This window comes from Episyrphus balteatus, chromosome 3 (assembly GCF_945859705.1).
Source record: "Episyrphus balteatus chromosome 3, idEpiBalt1.1, whole genome shotgun sequence".
NCBI classification, from domain to species: domain Eukaryota; kingdom Metazoa; phylum Arthropoda; class Insecta; order Diptera; family Syrphidae; genus Episyrphus; species Episyrphus balteatus.
This window is the reverse complement of record NC_079136.1, coordinates 105556529-105578932: the sequence shown is the minus strand read 5'-3', so window position 1 is coordinate 105578932 and position 22404 is coordinate 105556529. Positions and strand designations below refer to the sequence as shown.

At 34.7% G+C, this 22404-nt stretch overlaps 1 protein-coding gene across 1 annotated transcript in view; it reads left to right on the top strand.

The window, feature by feature from the left end:
• Positions 1-22404, top strand: part of LOC129916478 (MAU2 chromatid cohesion factor homolog) — a 35180-nt gene that overhangs the window by 5546 nt on the left and 7230 nt on the right. The window contains exon 2 of the mRNA XM_055996468.1: positions 8259-8749. Coding sequence (XP_055852443.1) covers positions 8259-8749 — 491 coding nt within the window. The remainder of the gene's footprint in view (positions 1-8258; positions 8750-22404) is intronic.

Genomic DNA, 22404 nt, shown 5'->3' with positions numbered 1-22404 from the left:
AATATCTTTCTCATAGTGTAACTCAAATTTCTGTGCAAAATTTTGCGTACATTTAATTAGTCTTTTGTCGAACGTCTATGACTGCAAAAAAACCTTCACAATTTGGTTTTGAAATTTTTTTGAATTTTTTCAATACCTTTTTTAACTATTGAATAAATTTGACTATCATTAAAAAAAAGTCAACTCTTTACGACTTACCATTTAGAAAATAGCCTCTTTTTTCAATGTCGTGTACCACTATTTACCCTATAAAATCTTAAATTTTTTTTACCTTAAACCTTCTCCTCTTATGCCTCTTTGATTTAAAAAAAAAATTAAGAAAATAAGTCAGTCGGTGTGGCCGGTTAGCGAACGTACACAAAACCAAACTTTAATATACAGGGTGTCCCAAAAGTAATGGATCAAACGAAATATGCTGATAGGCCAACTTTGGGGCTCTCAGAATTTGGTAACTTGTTCATCCCAAATCCTTACGGTTTTCGATTTAATGCAGTTTTTGTGAAATTTCGAAAAATCCCGACATTGCAACAGTATTTTGCTTCCTCCGCTCATAATTGATTTTTGTTTTTTACAATTCTTTCACTAAAACATTGCCAAATAATAAGAAATAATTATTTAATAAAAATATTTTTTATTTCATACTCCATTTGGCTGCAAATTAATTAACAGTTCCATGATTTATAAAAACTCAATTTCTTAATTTTTTTTCAGAGCAACACCCTGAAAAAAATTAGTATGGTGTGACACAGGTTATTTATTTGAAAAACTTGCCGTGTTATTGCACTTTTCAAAAATTTATAAAAATTTCCAAACTTCAAGTTATAACAAAAGATATTACAATTTAAATGCAACAAAACAGGTCTTTTCAGAGAAAAATAAGAAAGAAAATACACACATTTCCTCGACTGTTGTTTGTTTATTTCTTTTTGAATAAAAGCCTCGATTTTTGTTTGTTATTTTGCTCTGAAAACCCCTGTTTTTTTGCATTAAAATTGTAATATCTTTCGTTCTAATTTTAACTTTGAAAATTTTTATACATTTTTGAAAACTGCAATAACACGGCAAGTTTTTAAAATAATAAACCAGTTTCACTTCATACAATTTTTTTTCAGGGTGTTGCTCTGAAAAAAAACTTAAGAAATTGAGTTTTTATAAAACATGGAACTGTTAATTAATTTGCAGCAAAATGGAGTATGAAATAAAAAATATTTTGATTAAATAATTATTTCTTATTATTTGGCAATGTTTTAGTGAAAGAATTGTAAAAAACAAAAATCAATTATGAGCGGAGGAAGCAAAATACTGTTGCAAAGTCGGGATTTTTCGAAATTTCACAGAAACTGCATTAAATCAAAAACCGTAAGGATTTGGGATGAACAAGTTACCAAATTCTGAGAGCCCCAAAGTTGGCCTATCAGCATATTTCGTTTGATCCATTACTTTTGGGACACCCTGTATGTATATAATAGTAGATTATATTATATAAGTTTTTTAGGTAACTAACTTTAAAGATTTCGATGAAATTTTCAGGATTTGTTTCCTAGGCGAGTAAAATATGTTGGAAGAACTTTCTGAAAAATACGCCCACTGCCACGCCCACTTTCCTCATATATAAGTTTTTTCGGGAACTGCTTAAAGGATTTCGATGAAATTTTGAGGGTTTTTTCCTCTATTACACTGGTCGTCAACGAAATTAGAGCTTGAACCAAACTCCTTCTTTTCTAAAGGATTTGTGTGTGCTGAGTTGAAATCCTAAGTCAAAATATCACTGGCACGTCACGTTTTTGAAATATTTGAATACCAATTAACAGGTCAAAAACGCGTTTTTTGGGTAGGTACTTTTGAAGTTGAATCACATCACAGTTAATTTTTTTTTGCAAAACTTATTCCATCTCAAAATGCCATATTAAGTCATCCTTAAGGTATTTTTTTTTTTTTTTATTAATTTCTTTCTCAAAGATATTGAAAAAAAGAATTTATGTTACATACATATCTCACAGTCTTGATTGTTTTTTTTTCAAAGTAAAGAATGTTTTTTTGAATCAATTTATAGTTTGCGACTTCTGTTTTGGACTTAAAAAAAAAACAACAAATTACGAGAAAATATAAATTTCTGACTAAGGGCCAATTTTCAATAGTCAGTTAAACAGTCAGTTTGTACTTATTCCTAAGAATAGAGAAAAAATCCATTTTTCAACAAGCAGATATAGCTCATTCCTAAGAATAAAACTATCTGATTCTTTCAGAGACGAATAAAAATTATTCTAAGGAATAATCTCAACAAAAATATTGGGCAGGTTCAGAGACGTTAGGCACTAAATATTTAGTTAATTTCTCGGTCTCTGATTGGTCAGCTGTCAGAAAAAATCCTTCCAATTTAGGTAATTTTATTGGAAAGCTGACTGGAAAGTTAGGCAAGAAAATTTTCCCTATAAATTTAGGAAAGTTTTTTTTGTCAACATGAAATCAGATTGTTTTTATTTAAAGAATTAATTTAGCAAAATTTAATTTATTTGTGTGAAAAACAACTAAAAAGTGCATTATCGGCTATAATTAATTTTATTTATTCATTACAGTTAAGTGAAATTTGGTGTCTTACCCATGCGACCGGTAAAATTCTTAAATAAATTTCGAAATTTGACAATAGCATCACACCCAAACTAATTTAGTCAATTTACTCAAATTTCCGTTCGGAAAATGACGTTGCCTAAATATCTAGTCCCTAATATTTCCTGAACGTGCCCATTGTGTCAGTTGTCAAAGCTGTTTTGAAAGAATTTTGAAAAAAATACAGTGGGCACGTTCAGGAAATATTAGGGACTAGATATTTAGGCAACGTCACTTTCCGAACGGAAATTTGAGCAAATTGACTAAATTAGTTTGGATACGCCATTATTGTCAAATTTCGAAATTTACTTGAAAATTGTACAGAGCGCATGGGGCAGACACCAAATTTCAATTCACTTTAATATTAGTTACAACCGATAATGCACTTTTCACTCGTTTTTCACACAAATAAATTTAATTCTGTTACCGAAATTCAATAATTAAAAATAATCAGTTGTCATGTTGACAAAAAAAACTTTCCTAAATATTTAGGTAAAATTTTCTTGCCTAACTTTCCAGTCAGCTTTCCAATAAAATTACCTAAATTGGAAGGATTTTTTTTGACAGCTGACCAATCAGAGACCGAGAAATTACCTAAATATTTAGTCCCTAACGTTTCTGAACCTGCCCAGTGGAATACAAGAAAACAAAAACAATCATGAATAAAAATGACGTTTAATTTTAAATATTTTTGAATATGACAATTTTTTTTTTGTTATTCTATAGAATAAATTATTCTTGATTGAAAAATTCAATGTTTTTATCTGATTTCTGAGGCTTTATTCGTCGAACAGTTAACTGACTGTTTATTAGAAGATTGAAAAATTGGCTCTAAACATAAAAAAACACTTAAGGGCCTGGCTACACAGTGTTGTGCCCAATCACGTTCCGATTCACATTTTCTAAGAACAAATATCAAAAAGAGGAAAATCCTCACCCCTCTTGCCTACAACTTGACTGGATAGGCGATTGAAAAATCACCGTGTAGACCGGCACTAATTGAAAATTAGTTTTTGAGACTTTAACGAAACTAGTGATGAGTATAGCTTAAAAATTAGACGTGAATCTGTTAAATTTGCATTCAGCACAATAAAGTCAATTAAAATCACCTAACAAAGTTCTTGGTCCCGAAAAATTCGTCTGGACGATTGCTTTTTCAATATTTTTGTTTGGGATTCGGAAAACTACATGATACTATAGAAATTATGAACTTTTGATACGGTATTTTTTAAGTAAAAATCAAACAAAATGGTGGCTGTGCACCCTTTAAAGTAGACGCCTCGAGTTTTCGCCGTGCAATGCTCAGGTTCAGGAAATTATTTACAATCAAAAGTAAAAATTGTTTCCATTCAAATACGTTAGTACACGTTGCATGAACCTAAATTTGGTAAAAAAAGATAATCATCAATTAGAACCAAAAAACACAACAACAATTTGTTAAAAACAATATTTATTGTAAAAATTATATTAAGCTTTTAGGTTCATGCCGTGGCCAACGAATTGACGCGTAGTTTCCACTTAATATGTCAAGTCGATAGCTTCATTAGTTTTTGAGTTACTTTGCAGGCGCGTAAAAAAGCGATTGATTTGTTTTCATACTGCTGTAGGTTTGATGCGCATTGGTTTTAGAGACTATCTACGGCCTTTTGAGGCTCCATATAGGGTTTAAACCACAGGAAATTACTCAATAATGCATTGAAAATTATTTTTAACATGTGATTATTAGGCCGTGTGTGAATTGCGTTAAATAGTTAACCCCGTGTAAAATTGTTGACGCTATTGCGGTGAATAAAAGCTGTATGGCTTATTGTTTAATATTTTTCTCTGCCTCTTTTCTGCCATGATACTCCTTTTTAATAAAAAAAAAAAAAAAAAACAAACAAAACTATCTGCAAAAAAAATTTAACCTAAATTTAACCAGGTCCCAAAGCCCATTAAATTTTTAACATTTTTTATTCACCTCAATAGTGTCAATAGTGTTTGTGTAGTTCGCGAACGAACTAGTTCTATGAACTTATTCATCTTGGTGAACTAGTGAACTTAGTTCAATTTAGTTCGCGAATAGCGAAAAAGATTTTTTTTTCAACAAACTAAACAGCAACCTGGAGCAGTCGTAATATTACATTACAAATTTCGACAGACGTTTAAAGAAATTGCATCCAATTCTTGTGGAGCGGAATCAGTTCTTCTGCTCTACCTCATGATTTAGATGTAAAACAAAAGGCATAAGGTCGCTTGTGCCAGTATCAGCGTTTCTTCTTCAACCACCACTTATTCTTATTTCTGAGCAAGAATAAAAAACAAGTAGCATCTTGGTCCTTGCATTACTATGATTTTGATTTAATGAAAGCAAAACGAACTTCTTCAAGACTTTCGTCAGGAACCAGAAAGCTCGACAAGTATATTAACGAAATTAAAAATAAAATATGGGTCAATGTGGGTAAATGTAAACAATTTCATGTCTTTTTTTTTCTTTTGACTTAAGATTTTAATATGTTTTCACGGAACAGCTTGAAAGGTGTCTTCAAATGCAAAAATGAAATGATGGCAATTCTTTTTTATAAATATAAACAAATGTTTCCCAAATTGTTTAAATTACTGTCAAATATGGCATGTTTACAAATACCCCACCATGTTTATGTTTTTTTTACAAATTCGGGGTAAATGTAAACAGTGGTTTAAAATTTAGAATTTCCTCTTTATCATATGGATAAGCTCTGCAGGTCTGAACGTCATGTTTTTTTTTACGTCAAAGACCAATTTTGCATCATCATCCACTGAAAATGATGGTGTTGGCTACTTTAAAAGTGACTCCGTGGCACTTTAGCCATAGTAATTGACTAAAAATACTTTGTTTTTATTGAAACCAATAATTTCAGGGAAAATATATGTTTACATTTACCCCCAGAATACGTTGTTTACATTTTCCCATTATAAAAAATATTCTGGGGTAAATGTAAACACATGCAAATCGACATAAATGTCCTGTATTTTAAAATTTGTTTGTTTCACATAGAATCTACATCAAAATTCAAAACTAAAAAATATTTGCAAATTATACTGACTTAATTGAATCTGCAAAAATATTAAATTTTTCTGAAAGACTTGTTTGGCACTTTAAAAAATTATCTTTCACGGAAGAATGAATTTTCTCTTGATAGGAATGAGTTTGACGTATAAGTTAAAAGATACATGCGTCCGCGATTTGTACTTATGTATGCGTCAAAGAGATTTAACTGAAGCTTGTTATGAGCCATGTTCTCATTTACCCTTGTTTACATTTACCCACATTGACCCTATCTGCTATTTTAAGGTTGTATTTGTTTTATTATGTAGAATGCGTCAATTTTACATAAATTTGTATACAGTTTGTACAAACTAATTTTGTTTTTTAATTCTAACAAAACCGGGATTAAAATAAATTGAACTAAAATGAACTAGTTCAGAACTACATAGTTCAGTATCGTGATTTGAACTAAAGTGATCGATCACTCAAATGAACTAAAGTGCCCAACTCTAGTTTTTATTGTCCCCGTTGGTAATTAAAAAAACACACCTAATGTTGTCATCATTGTTTGGTTGATAACGGTTGATGTGGGGTGTAGGTGTTTGATATCTATTATCTATTTTAAGAATTTTCTAAAATATAATTTTAAAAATCAGAGTTTTGAATGGCGGAATTCTGAAAATCTAATTTTTTTTAACCAATCACTGATGACATCTTTTTTTTTTGCATGAGGTATGTAAGCCCTTCTCCACAACGCGGAAAGATGTTTCCGATTTGTTTAGAAAGGTGTACCAGTCTACATTTTCTTCGTTTAGTTTTCGCGAAAGAAGAAGATAATATTCCGTGTCTTTTACACAAACTTCACACTTGTTCTTATTAAGCGATTAACGCCTTTAAATAATTTTAAATTTACTGTACTCCGCAACTCTAATAATTGAGAGTTATATTTTTAGTGCTCCGTGGCCGATTCTCAGTCTCCACCACCAAAAACTTAAAATTGACAAAGCTTCCAAGAGTCTTGAAAAAGTGCATCTCTGCTTAGGCCTCAGTTATAGCTATCAGTAAAATTCATCAGCAAAAATTGAAACATCAGGAATCTGAAATCTTGTACTGATGAGCGTTTATAGCAATCAGTAAATTTACGTCATTAAATTAAATGTTTATTTGACATTCGCGCCTCAAGCAATTTTTTTACTTATGATTTCATCAGTAATTGGGCACGTTCAGGAAATATTAGGGACTAGATATTTAGGCTATGTCATTTTCTGAACGAAAATAAATGTAAATTGACTAAATTTGTTTGGATGTCAAATATCCAAACTTACCTAAGATTTTTAAAGATCGCATTCGGCAGACACCAAATTCCTTAATAAATAAATAATATAAATTATAACCAATAAATCACTTTTTACTCGTTTTTCAAACAAATAGATTTAATTTTGCTATTATCATTAATTAAAACCAATCATCTGTCATGTTGAGAAAAAAAACTTTCCTAAATGTTTAGGTAAAATTTTCTTGCCTAACTTTCCAGTCAGCTTTCCAATAAAATTACCTAAATTGGAAGGATTTTTTTTGACAGTTGACCAATCAGAGAGCGAGAAATTGGGCACGTTCAGGAAATATTAGGGACTAAATATTTAGGCAACGTCATTTTCTGAACGGAAATTTAAGGAAATTGACTAAATTAGTTTGGATACACCATAATTGTCAAACTTCGAAATTTACTTGAACATTTTACAGATTGTATGGAGCAAATACCAACTTTCACTTCATTTTAATAAAAAAATAATATAAATTATAACTGATAATGCACTTTTTACTCTATTTTCACACAAATAGATTTAATTCTGTTGTAACTAAAAACAATCATCTGTCAACTTGACAAAAAAAACTTTCCTAAAAGTTTAGGGAAAATTTTCTTGCCTAACTTTCCAGTCAGCTTTCCAATAAAATTACCTAAATTGGAATGATTTTTTTTGACAGCTGACCAATCAGAGACCGAGAATTTACCTAAATATTTAGTCCCTAAGGTTTCTGAACCTGCCCATTACCTAAATATTTAGGCCCTAACGTTTCTGAACCTGCCCATTTTTTTAATGATGGCACCGGAACAGTAAAAAAATGGAACGTCATCAGTAAAACGAAATGATTTTTTTTTTGGCATTTGGCAGTCAGCTGTTCAGTAAAATGAAATTTCATCAGTAAAATTTATAAAATTTAAAACAACATGCATGATTATTTTTGAAAAAATTAGTGGAAATATGTTTTCAATTTATTTCATCAAAATTTTCCACAAAATATAAGATTAAAGTATTCAAAATAGCAAAACAAAATTTTTACTGATGGATTTTACTGATAACTGAGCCCTTAGCCGTTCGGATTCGGCGGTAAACTGTAGGTTGAAAATTAACTACACGCACACAAGGATAGTTGAGAGTTGTAAGTCACTAGGCATCTCCTTTAAGGGGTGTCGCATGTATGATATTTAGTGCCGCAATATTTATTTTTAAAAATTGTATTTATATATTTTACATAAAATGCGCAAGATCACCTATTTTTCCTTTCCTAACGATTAATACCTTTTGTAAATAAATAAAATAATTGCAATAATATATTTTCTCATGTATTTCTATCTTATAAGGCTCTCACCCAAATCGAGAAACTCAAATCCCAGGACGACAAACCAATCCTTTCGGTGTTCAAAATCATTCTATTAGAACATATTGTGATGTGCCGTATGGTGATGGGTAATCGTGAGCTGGCGATTACAGAAATAGCCGCAGCTAGAGATGTTTGTCTTGCAACATTGAACAGAAATCTTTTAAAACGCCATTCAGCGCAGCTGCATTGCTTACTTGGGCTGTATGCCATGTCGACGAGCTTGTTTGATTATGCCGAGCGACAATTTTTAGCATGTGTGAATGAAACAGCCGAAAGGGACTTAAAATTATTTGCGAATTTGAATTTGGCTATCATATACCTCAGGACAAAGCGTGACCAGGACTTGAAGCAGATTTTGGATTCAGTATCTACCGAAAACACACATTCATATAGTTCGCAAGCTCTAATGGGAGGCTTCTATTACGTGCAGGGCCTTCATGCGTTCCATAAAAGCAGTTTTCATGAAGCCAAGTGAGTAAACTATTTTTTCTTACAACTTGTTATAAAAATATTTTGCTGGATTACCCTTTTGAAGTTGAGTTAGGATAGAGAGATGTTTGGTGGTCTCTATTTGTCATTGGGTAGTGGGTAAGGAGACCAAATTTCCAGTAGTTTCTTTTGAGTTTGAGAGAAGATTTCACTGCTAGATTCGCTTCAAGATCTGCGAGTTCGTTGCCTTGAATCCCAATGTGTCTTCATTGAGTGCTCTTGTTTAATAAGCAAATCCCTTTATTTATGACATAAAATATGCGATTGGGGTTGGTGACGGCGAACCCCACATGCGAGCCGTAGTGTGAAGCAGTAAAGTGGGAGAGCTGTGATCCCATTCGAGATCATGACTGTCGTCGACAATGGAGAAGAAGAAGAAGAAGGGGTTGATGACGGCATTAAAGGCGATTTTGTTCACTATTGCTCAACTTCAAGCAAACTCTCAAGTTGACAAACTTGCGAGTTGACTTTAACTCGAGAGTTGAAACAAAAGTTGAGAATTTATTTTGTTCACTATTTTTTTTTTAACTCTGGAGTTTAAAAAACAAAAGTTGGCCAACTTTTAGCTTGTAAAATATCCCTGGGATATTTGTGACAATAAACACAAAAACTGTCAGTTTATAATCATAATTGAATGTTTCACGTCAATCAGTTGGAATTTTATTAATATTAGTGTTCAAAAGTTCGAATAATCATTTATTTATCAGTTTGATTCCTTTCTTCAAATTAAATTATCTGTTTGTGGCTTTAAAAATGATAAATATGACGTGAAATACACGTAAAATTATTCTAGTGTCCGTGTCGTTCTGGCAGTGCAGTGTTCTTAAACAAACGTTCTGGGCGGAAAATACATGAGAAGGAAACCCAAATAAATAAATAACTAATTCCAGTAGAAAAAAGGTTTTTTTTACATATTGTTTTAATTTAAAGGTTTTAATAAGACACATACACAACATATGTACATAAGTACACAGGTAAGGCAATAAAATGCTTTTCGCTCTTTTTTTAAAAAGTTTTTTATAGTAATTTTTTATCAATTTGTTGTCCTTGACATTTGCGGAGCAACAAAAAAAATATCCTATTTTCGGATTTTTTTATCTTTTGGAACATTATTTTTGTTTTCACAATAGTCTACGAACAAAATTTTGACAGAAAAATATAAAAAACAATCATTTAAAATTAAACTCTCAAGTTTGGTCGGCAAATTTCTACCTTTTCCGGAAGTTGAGAAAACTGGAAGTTTTTCAACTCTATAAGAATTGAAACTTGAAAACATCAACTTTGAGTGAACAAAAGCAAATTCGAAAGTTGAAAATAAAAATCCTCAAGTTATGTTCAACTTTGAGTGAACTAAGTACCGAGACACTACCCGAACCTGCGTTCAACGCTAGCCACTTGAACTTAAGATTTTGATTTTGAGAAGCTCTGACGCTTGAACTATTTTTATTTTTCTAGTTCTTTTTTAAAGTCCGTCCAAGTAAATAAAAAAAGTAGATTGTTCGTTAATTATGTTATGAAACGGGGTTCAGGTCAAATGAAACAAATGTATTATTGTCATGACGTTTCGTTCATGTCTATGACCATCATCAGGTGATGGCAAAGGAATCTTTATTAACATTAATAAATAGGTTATAAATTTGTTTACATACATCAAACACAATAGTAAACTTACACTTGTTTCATTTATATTGCACTTAAGTAAAAAACAACAAAATCAATAATTAAAAAATGAGCTGCATAGAGCATAGAGTCTCCACTTAACAAAGTTAAATTAACATGTAACATGTCTAAGGAAATGCAAAATTAAAACAATTACAACAGATAGTACATATATTAAAAGTTTTTTGTTCCCTTCCCCTCCAATAGGTGTTTGTATTGAGGGCTGACATCTTCCATATCAGTTCGACGGTTCATGGTGTTGTCGGAATTGATGATATGCATATGCAAAGTTTCGATGATCATTCTTTTGTTATGGTGCTCTTCTCGTTGCAATACTTGTACACTCTCAAAGTTGGGAGAGTGATTATGTTGTATGCAAAGTGATGCCAGTGCTGTCTTTTGCGGTGCGCTACTTTTTATATCGGACTTGTGTCCTGCCAGTCTAATTTTAATTTTTGTTTTGTGGTTCCAATATAAATCTGGTTACATTCTTCGTCAGCGTTGCCGTTACAATTGATTTTGTAAATTAAATCCGAATGTTCCATTTTATCGATTTTTGTTTTTAAATTAGTATACAATTGTGCAGTTGTGTAGTTGGATTTCATTGCTATATTACATTTCTCTTTATCAAAAAGCTTTTTATGTAGGAGAAGGATTTGTATATCTGTTTTTCTTTTTCTTCTTTTGGTGTGTGTTGTTTTTGGTTTTCGTGTTGGTTTGTTAAAGTGTTTATAATTTTTAGAGGGAATGCGTTATTTTGTAATATGTTTCGAATTTTATTTTTGTTATTTTTATGGTATTCCAAATCACTTATTGAGAGAACTCTTTTTATGAGATTTCTGGCTGTGTTAAAAATAATTTGTTTTGGATGTTTAGAGTGGAAATTTATAATTCTTCCAGACGAGGTGGATTTTTGAAACCAATCCATTTTTATATCACTTTTTTCTCTGATGACAACTGTATCGAGGTAGGGCAGTTTTCTCTCCTAATTCTCTTTTCAAAATTATTGCTGATGGTGAGGATTGCATCCAAACCATACAAAATAACGATGAAAGGGAAAACGCGCTTAATGCTTAACAAGAGAAGAGATAATTTTCAGATTTCGACAAATATATTTCTTTTATTTTTAACGAAACAAAACAGTTTGTCCAAAACAACAGAGACTTAATTATTGTTTCAGCCGGCAAGGGTAATGTCACAGTGGCGATGTATAAAAATGACTATGATGTCAAAATGAAAACCATGATGGAAGACCGGAATGTATATTGGCCATTGCGCACCGACCCAACAAATAAACTGCAAGAAACGAATAACACCTTCGTAAAATACCAGTTTGAAACCGGAATAATTGACCAACGTCAAAAATATATGATGACAACATATAATTCAGTGGCCCCTAGGCTTTATGGTCTCCCAAAAATTCACAAGGAAGGGCTTCCTCTTCGTCCAATATGTTCATCCACAAAAGTCCCATGCTACAACTTGGCAAAATATTTAATATTATTTGTTAAATTTGACCAATTTTTTAATGTAATTATTCCACTGTTGTTAGGCTGTTTTGGTCCACATAAAGAAAATGCGAATAAAAACAAGTTTTATCCCATTATTTTCCTAACGTTTCGTAAGTGCTTCCTTACTTCATCAGGGGTATTAATTCAATCTATTAGTAGGTATAATGTTGTTTAAGTTTAATTTTATACAATCAAATATTTTTTTATTCTTACTTAATTACTCTAAAACATAATATATAATTTGTTTCCCTTCTGCTCCTATTGCATAATTCCCGGAGACGGCACTGACACAAAATTGAACATAAAAAAAAACCAATGTAAACATAAATGCAAGAACAATCAAGTAAAAAATAAATAAATAAAACTAACAAATTCAAATATGACACTTATATCACAGCTGGGTGTCAGGTACTTTAATTAAATTGCTACAGCATAGCTTTGTTTAATGCTATCGGTGTCTTCTTTTGTGTTCATTGTTCTCTTTATTTGTTGTTGGGTTCTAAGACTCTCCAGAGTTAATCTTGTGTTTAGTTTGCGCTCTCTATCCAGTATTGTTACATTTTTGAAGTCCACCGTGTCCCGTGTGTCCGCTTGTTGTTATGTGCTGTGAAAGCCCTGTTGTCTCTTTATGTTTTCTTATATCAGCTTCGTGTTCCGCTAATATCGTTGCTAAATTTCTCTTAGTTTGCATAAGCATTTTAAAAAATCTCACTTCAGACTCCAAATACAATGTTAAAGATTCCCACCAGTTTAAATCAAAAATACGCGGAATAAAACTCGACAGCGATAAAATTTTAGTGTCTTTCGATGTCATCTCATTATTTACTAAAATTCCATTAAAAACAGCACTAGAATTGCCGCAAAATGGGACATAATAAAAGAACATACAAATATTAAAAAAGGTAAATTTCTAGAATTAGTGCGTTTCTGCATCATCGATAACAATTACCTAGTTTACGGTAAAAAAACATACCAACAAAAAGATGGAATGCCGGTGGAAATCCCGCCTCACCTATAATCGCAGACATCATCCTTGAAGATCTTTTAGATAATTGCTTGGAAAAATTGACAACCAAGACCAAAGTAATAACAAAATATGTAGATGACATTTTCGTCATCGTAAAATTGGGAAAACTAGAAGAAACTCTAACGTGCCTCAACAGTTTTCATAGAAAACTACCGTTTACAGAGAGAGAAAACAACAACAAACTGCCTTACCTCGATACAACTGTCATCAGAGAAAAAATTGATATAAAAATGGATTGGTTTCAAAAATCCACCTCGTCTGGAAGAATTATAAATTTCCACTCTAAACATCCAAAACAAATTATTTTTAACACAGCCAGAAATCTCATAAAAAGAGTTCTCTCAATAAGTGATTTGGAATACCATAAAAATAACAAAAGTAAAATTCGAAACATATTATAAAATAACGCATTCCCGCTAAAAATTATAAACACTTTAATAAACCAACACGAAAACCAAAAACAACACACACCAAAAGAAGAAAAAGAAAACAGATATATAAATCTTTCACCTACATAAAAGAAATAACAGAGAGGTTTAAGAACGCACAGCTTTTTGATAAAGAGAAATATAAAATAGCAATGAAATCCAATTACACAACTGCACAATTGTATACTAATTTAAAAACAAAAATCGATAAAATGGAACATTCGGATTTAATTTACAAAATCAATTGTAACGGCAACGCTGACGAAGAATGTAACCAGATTTATATTGGAACCACAAAACAAAAATTTTAAAATAGACTGGCAGGACACAAGTCCGATATAAAAAGTAGCGCACCGCAAAAGACAGCACTGGCATCACATTGCATACAACATAATCACTCTCCAAACTTTGAGAGTGTACAAGTATTGCAACGAGAAGAACACCATAACAAAAGAAGATGTCAGCCCTCAATACAAACACCTATTGGAGGGGAAGGGAACAAAAAGCTTTTAATATATGTACTATCTGTTGTAATTCTACATTTCCTTAGACATGTTACCTGTTAATTTAACTTTGTTAAGTGGAGACTTGCTCTATGCAGCTCATTTTTTAATTATTGCTTTTGTTGTTTTTTTACTTAAGTGCAATATAAATGTAACAAGTGTAAATTTACTATTGTGTTTGATGTATGTAAACAAACTTATAGGTAGGTAGGTAGAGATGGCGGTCAAGGCAAACCACGTTTGATTGACCCAATTAGCGCAGGATGCGCCGTTTTGATACCAAAACTTATGAAACCTGTGAGTGATAATTGGATTTATTTGAAATACATTTTTTAATTGGTTTTAAAAAAGGGAAAAACAAGTGTTAGGCAGTCCTAAATCCACTTTGTTGCATTTAGGAACGACATCAAGTCTTTGATCTTTGATTCTGAGATGTTATCTATGACATTAAAGAATTCGCTCCCCAGAGAGAGTGCTCCATTCCTAGCAAGGGCGGGACATTGACATAGGAAATGGAAGACCGTTTCTTTTTCTTGCTGGTCCAAGCAGCTGCGACAGTAGGTATTGTGCGGTATACCCAACTTTGCTGCATGTTCCCCTATCGGCCAATGTCCTGTGCACACCGCAACGATTCTGCTAATATCTTTTCTGGGTCTAGAGATTAGGTCATATGTTTTGGATTTATTATAGGTGGGCCAGATTTTTCTGGATATGACGCAGCTAGTCAAGTTGTGCCACCTATTGTTAGCTTTTGTTAGGTATTTTAAGAAGATATCGCCCTTCATGACTCCTATGGGAATGTTAACTATTTCTGCTAGTGACTCATGAAGGGCTGATCCTTGCCTGGCCAGTTCATCCGCCTTTTCATTGCCTTCAAAACCACTGTGACCTGGGATCCAGATGAGAGTGATTGTGAGGCTTCCACTCAGCAATGAGAGTTCCTCTCTGCACTGCTGAACCAATTTGGAGGATGTCGTGACCGAAGCAATTGCTTTTATAGCTGCCTGACTATCTGTTAGTATAGCTATATTTTGGTTTTGATTTGGATATACTGTAAGTAATTTGCAAGCTTCTTTAATTGCCAGCAATTCCGCTTGGAATACACTGGCAAAGTTTGGTAGTCGAAAGGATTTTGAGATATTGAGGGATTCATAGTAGACACCCGAACCGACCCCACAGTCCATTTTTGAGCCATCAGTGAAAATGCAGGTGTCGAAGCCTCTCGTCACAATGCCCTCTTCCCAGTCTGATCTCGACGGGAAGCTGACCTTGCAATTCATTACAGTATTCAAAATAGGTGTGCAGTAGTCCGTGGGTGTCAGAAGCATATCCGATGGTATTAAATTTGTTGTGTCACTGTGACCAAAAGATTTTGCCTTCCAGCTACCTGTTTCTTTAAGCCTTAAAACGCTACAAGAGACCTGGTATTTGATATGAAGGTCTATGGGTAAGAGGTGCAAGAGAACGTTTAGAGCCTCCGTGGGGCACGACCGGAGGGCTCCAGTCGTCCCTACGCTTGCTGTTCTCTGGATTTTCTTAAGTTTGTTGATGTTATAAGCTTTACTGAGTGCAGGCCACCAAACAATGGCGCCGTAGGTAAGAATGGGTCGTACAACCGCTGTGTAAGTCCATAGAATCATTTTTGATTTAAGACCCCATTTTTTCCCAAAGGTTTTACTGCAGGCATAGAAAGCAATGCTCGCCTTTCTAACCCGCTCTTCTATATTAAGCTTCCAGCTCAGTTTAGTGTCCAAAATTACACCTAAATATTTGGCGCTAGAAGAAAGTGATAAGATTTGGCCGTTGAGCTGAGGTAGAGGGAAGACAGGGATTTTGGTTTTAGTTGTAAAAAGCATCAGTTCCGTTTTACTTTGATTAACTCCTAGGCCACAGCTTGTAGCCCAGTTGCTAACTTTTCTCAAAGCCGTGTCAGTCATTTCACTGATCACAGGTAAAAACTTTCCTGATACAAGTACAACCAGATCATCCGCATATGCCACTGCCTTCACTCCACTTCTCTCAAGCTTCACGAGGATGTTGTTCATGACAAGGAGCCATAAAAGTGGGGAAAGAACGCCACCCTGAGGCGTACCCCTATTAACGCATTTAAAACAGTTTGAATTTCCTAAGCTTGCTTGAATTCTTCTCTCTTTTAGCATTGAAATAATCCAACTTCTGATATAGTCTTCTACTTCAAAAGTCACTAGGGCTTCGAGAATAGATTCGGTTAGGACATTGTTAAAAGCTCCCTCTACATCCAAGAAGGTAGCTAGGGTATATTCTTTAAAGTGTATCGAGTTCTCAATTGTTCGAACGACTTCATGGAGGGCTGTTTCCGTAGATTTGCTCTCATATAAGAGTGCTGCGAACTGGCTAGAGGACATCTTTTAAAAATGTCTCTAATATGAGTTTCTAAGATTCGTTCTAAGGATTTAAGTAAGAAAGATGTTAAACTTATTGGCCGGAAATCATTCGCGGATTCATGTCCTCTTTTGCCCACTTTGGGTATGAAAACCACGCTAACTTGTCTCCAAGACTTGGGCACATGATTAAGAAGAAGGCAGCCTTTAAATATTTTTTTCAAGCCATGGAACTGCTATCTCTTGCTGATTTTGCAGCATAATGGGCAGAATACCATCAGGGCCTGGGGATTTGTATAGCCCAAGCTATATTTTCTTTTGTTATCAGGGGGTTTACTTGCTCAGTCGTAACTGATAGCAAAGTGGGATTTATGTTCACTTCAGAGGTGCTATCAACGCACCCCGGAAAATGAGTAGTCATTAATAATTCTAAGGATTCAGCTGGAGATATTGTCCAGGATCCGTCAGACTTTTTAAGAAACGAGGGATTTGAGTGTTCCCTCGATAAAACCTTGCTAAGTCTGGCAGAATCCTTAATATCTTCTATGGAGTGACAGTATTCCTCCCAGCTTTCTTTTTTGGCTGATGCTATGCTACGCTTGTAGACTCTTAAGCAATCTTTATAGGGTTCATAGAATTTGTGTTTATGGCAGATGTTGAAGATTGTTCTAGTCATTTTCCTCAGATTAGACAGGTCTTCGTTCCACCAAGGGGGAAATATTTTGCTACTATGTCTCACCGGACAAGAGACTTTAAAGGCAGTGATCATTGCTCGTTCAAAGGTCATTACCTTTGATTCGAGCTCATCCACCGAATCTGTATTTATATTGGGTATATTGCGTAACTTTGCACTAAAAACTTGACCGAAATTCCTCCAGTCAGTTCTTTTTGAATTTCTATAAGGGGGTGGGGTTTTGGTTTCAAACTTAAGTTGGAACAGAATCCAACTATGGTCTGAAAAGGATTTTAAAGGGGATACTCTCCAATTTTCAACCTGCAAATTGAAGTTGCTATTTGTAATAGTGATGTCTAGTACATCCTCCCATCCTTCATAGTTCCTTGAACTAGGAAACGTGAATGTTGGAGTAGTACCTCTATTGCAAAGAGTGAGGTTATTTTCAATGATATATAATATAATAAAGACTCACCTCGTTCATTGATTTCAGAACTACCCCAAAGAGTATGACGTGCATTTGCGTCACACCCGATGAGTAGGCTTGTCTTCATTGTACTGGCTTGAGTTGTCAGCCTACGTACTTCCTCTGGCGGTGACTGCTGGTCATGTGCCATGTACGCAGATGCCAAAAGTAGTCCATCAGTATTTGAACCCTCTGATTTGACAACGGTCAAATCAGAGGTGCTAAGATTGGGACACAAAAAAGCTTTTAAGTGTTTTTTAGCTAAAATACATGTTCTTGGCTTACCTTGGCTCGAACTGACGGGCTTGTAAAAAAGGTCATATTGGCTGTCTTGGAGACCTCTCACTCGGAGGCCATTAATCCAGGGCTCTTGTATGATGCCCACATTAAAGTTTTCCTCCCTTAGGAAAACTCTCAGGTTATCTGAAGCACATTTAGAGTGCTTCAGATTAACCTGAACGACGTGCAGCATGTTTTTAATTTATATCGGATTCTGCATCGTCAGTTACCAGCCTCTCGCCGGAGAACCCTGCCTCTTTGGGGGTATCGTCATCCTCGACGATATCCTCAACTAGGTTAGGGTCCGCTTCCTGACTTTGCAGAATCTTTATTTTGGCATTCCTAATGCCAAAGCGGAGTTTAAAGTCGGCTTTTTCGAGAGCCCCACGACTAACCTCGCAGATCCTCAGAAGGTAAGACGCGCTGTTCTTTTGCGGCTCTTCAGTCTTAATGACTGCCCAGTCATGCATCGGAATCAGCGGGTTTAACCTCTGGAGACTGCGGATCAGCTCCGTTCCACTTGGCTTGATACTCATGAGGGGCAGCCAAATGCGAGCCAGTGGTTGTTTAGGAATCTCCTTAGCTGGGATAAGCTTGAGCTTCAAACCATCCCATTTAGTGCTGATCTCATCAACACTTTTATTAAGGAAATCCCTAGAAAACCCATCCTCGCACTTAATTACCCTGTATCCCCTGAGCATCTCACCAGAGTCGGGACCCTCATTTGCCGATAGGGTGTAGAGGAAGACCATCTCAGAGAGTTTGGCCTCGATGGAGTTCCACACTGACATCAGACCTTTGTTGTCAGTGGAGAGCTCATCTACAATCGCCACTTGAAGATCGTCCCTGACGATCTCACTTAAAGTGCGCGATTGCGCCGCTCCCTGAGGTGGCCCTTTCTTTTTGGTGCCGCCGGTTTTAGCTTTCTTTTCGAGGAGGGTTACCCTCCTCAAGAGATCTATTTCTCTTGGCGGTCTTTTCGGGATGAACAAAAAGATTTGTTGTACTCTTCAACAATTTTTTCGTACCTGATTTTATCAGCGGCATCTTTTTCGTGTGGAGTTCCAGCTTCCTTATTTTTAGCAATCTTTCTAAGAAAGAAGGTAGCCCTCTTGAAGTCCACTCTACGATGCAAACTCGCTGTTTTGAGGTTTTTGTCGGTAGCACTGCTACCCGACGGATTTGTTTGGGCTTTATATGGTCGAGGCACAGAGGTACTACTTGAACCAGCTGTGCTTCCGGGGTGTGGAGGTTGCTTAGGAGCGCTAGCACTTCTAGCCGTCTCCGAGCTATCCACAATGGTCTCTTGGCTTGATGCCAAGAGTTCATCCTCCAATTCGGATGTTGTTGCGTCTGTCTTGTCTCTGTCCATTTTAAAAAGATTTGAAAATAAATTAAGGTCCCACGAGTAGGTCGGAAAGAAAAGGTCAACCCCGGCAGAGCCGATTACCGGGGCAAGGCAAAAATTATGACGGATCCTGCCAAGGCATCCGAAAGAGCTCGTTCACGACTGGTTTATCCCCCAGCCTTCCATTTCTTCGGCACGGATTATGTGCACGCTCACCCCACCACTGAAAATTAGGAACCTTGTATCGATGGTAAAATTGCATTTCTGATTATTTAACTATTGAGGAGTTAAGAACAATACAGCTATGCAACCTGACCTTAGCTGATCACCATCTTGCCAAAAACGTACAAGATAAAACTGTGGTGATCATTACCGCCCGGCACCCACTAGGAGGGTTTGATACACGGATTTTTGCCGGGCAAATTTATAACCTATTTATTAATGTTAATAAAGATTCCTTTGCCATCACCTGATGATGTTCATAGACATGAACGAAACGTCGTGACAATAATACATTTGTTTCATTTGACCTGAAGCCCAATTCATAACATAATATCATATACTAAAAGGTCATCACCACCAACATAATTGTTCGTTAATGTCACCTGAAGTTCAGATGATTTCTTGCGTTAAACGTCAAAAAAAAACCAGAACTTAAGTTCAGATAGTTCGTTGAACCTGGCCAATGTATGGCAAGCGCTTTCCATGAGTTAAAATTTTATTCCATGCCTAAGTTTTAAATATTTGAATTGCTATGCGACCATTTTTTTTTAGTTTTCTACAATATTCTTTAGTTTTATAGTTTAAAATGATTTCCAGATTTTCAAAATCCAAATGGAGAAATTTGTTTATCTTGTTGTATACACTAAAACAGAATGTTCATTTGCCTTGCTTAAATCATTCTCGAGATAATTGAAATGTATTTGTTTTATTTTCTTGGATTATGGTGCTGAAGCGATAGGTCTCGTTTCTTATTCGTTTCGTTTTTTGATCGATTTAACCCAAGTTTGAAATAAATTCAATCACCGATAACATTGCAAACGACACATCGTATGGCTAAAATCTCTGCTAAGTATTAATTCGAAAACAAATAACGAAATGAAAGGCAAACACCCTTCTTTTATTTTAAATTCGTTTTTATTTTTCATCAACTTAAAATTAAAATTCATAAAAACTAACCTACTTATCAATTACTTACTGGCCCTATATGGTCGATTTAAGTTATACTTCATTTTTCTTTATATTAATGCCATTCGGCCTTAAAACTGTTTTTATACTAATATTTAAATTTTAATTAATTTTAATTTTCTTTTTTTTTTAAACTTACAAACTAATTAAAACTACTTAGGGCCAATTTTTCAATAGTCAGATAAACCTCTGTTAGAGCTTATTCCTAGGAATAAAAGTTTTTTTTTATATTGACATTTATTCTACTGATAGTCTAACTGACGATTGAAAAATCAGGGCTTAAAGTACATATAACTACTTAAAAACTAGAACAGCCACAGCAAGCAATTTTTAGTTTTGTTTTTTATTTTTTTTGGATTTTTTTTTATTTTGTATTTTTCTTAAAATTTGTTTGTTTTTTTTTTTTTGTGCCGTCGACTGTCCCTACTTAAAATTAACATAAAGTTATCAATTCTATTTATGTTGGCCCATTGCATGATCTATACAATGGTTGGAATAGTTATGCTTGTAATCAGATTCTGGTGTTCTGTACAGACCAAGGCAACGTTTAAGACACTGCCTCCCAAACTCCCGAATCTTTTCCAACGTTGAACCCATAGACAATCATCGATCGAATGAGGACCATGTAGCAAATCATCTTAACCCTCTTGTCAAGCCGACTGCTACGACTGCAAAGGCTCCCCTATCGCTGGCTAGAGCAGCATCCATATGTCTATTGAAATTCAGGGTGTCCGCCAGTTATCGCCCCAAATGAAAACCATGGATCCCTAAGGTCATTTTAAGTCGAAAAACTTAAAAGGTAATTTTCCCGTTTTCGTCCCGTTTTGGAGTTATGACAGTTTTTATGATTTTTGCTCCTTTTTCCTTTAACTGGCTTTATCTTCTCCAAACTACGTCTGACTCGAAAGATTTTTCGAAAACCAATCAAGAATTTATTACAGTTTTGGTTTGTTCGGACGGCAACCGTTTCTCCGCAATTTTGCATCAAACCCAATTTTCTTCGTTTTTTAGCCCCTTCGGGTAGGGGTTCAAGTTTATACCCGAGGTAGGCATGCCTGTCGAAGAGGCGACTGAAATCCACCCTCCGTATACTGAGAATGACGTATACAAAAATATGGAATGATTAAAACAGAAAGATATAATACCCCAGTTGGCAATTCAGATTTTCTGGAAAATCCACCCTCTTCGGATGTCAGCTCTAAGGATTCTGGGGAGAGCCAATTATTCCAATTTGAACGCTTGATAAATCCTTTTTCAAGAAAAAGCTTGATAGCTCAAGAAGACTCAGATAAATTAGAAAGTCTTGAAAAAGACAATAACTCGACGAAACATTGAAACTCTATCAAGAGTTGAAAGAAAAAATCAATTTTCTGAAAAATGAAAATAAGGCCTTAAAGAAAGCAGAGAAAGAAATCGATCTTCTCCACAACGAAAATGATAGGTTGAAAAAAGCTCATCAAAAACAAATCCACAGCAAGTTGATATTTACGAATATAGAACAGACGAAGAAGAGCTAGAACGTGAAACGGTAAGACCCTCGAAAAGACGTACCAAAAGCGCAAATCCTTTTCCTCACGAGAAGGTGCATCCGCTTCCAAAAAAGTAGAAGTAAATGCACAAAAAGATACAAATGACAAAGAAAAACCTGTTAAAATAAGGCCACCGCCATCGATTAATGTTGTCGGGTTAGCAGAGTTCAAAAAATTACAAACAAATTTAAAGGCGTCTCCTTTCGCGAAGATTGAACGAAGAAAAAGTAGAGTGGTACACATACGAAAACAAATCGAAAAGACCTCTACGCGTCGTGGCGAGTTGTTTACACTCTTCATGTCATAAAAATGATATCAATAATGATCTTAAAGAAAAGAATTACAAGATCTTAGATGCTGAAAATATAGTCAAGAAAGAAAGACAACATAAAGATAAAGAAACTGTCGTGGTACAACGTGGTCTCCCACTATTTATACTCACCTTTGATAAAATAGAAACACTAGAGGAAATCTACAAAATCAAAACAATACTTAGCCTCGTAGTTAAGATCGAACCTCTAAAAAAATGTAAAAAAGAAGTCCCCCAGTGTAAACGCTGTCGAGGTTACAACCACACGATTTCGTATTTCGTCTCTCCACCTCTTGAGTTGTCTTCCTACACTTTTTTTCTTGTCGCTCGGGGTCCACTCTGTTGTTAATTTGGTC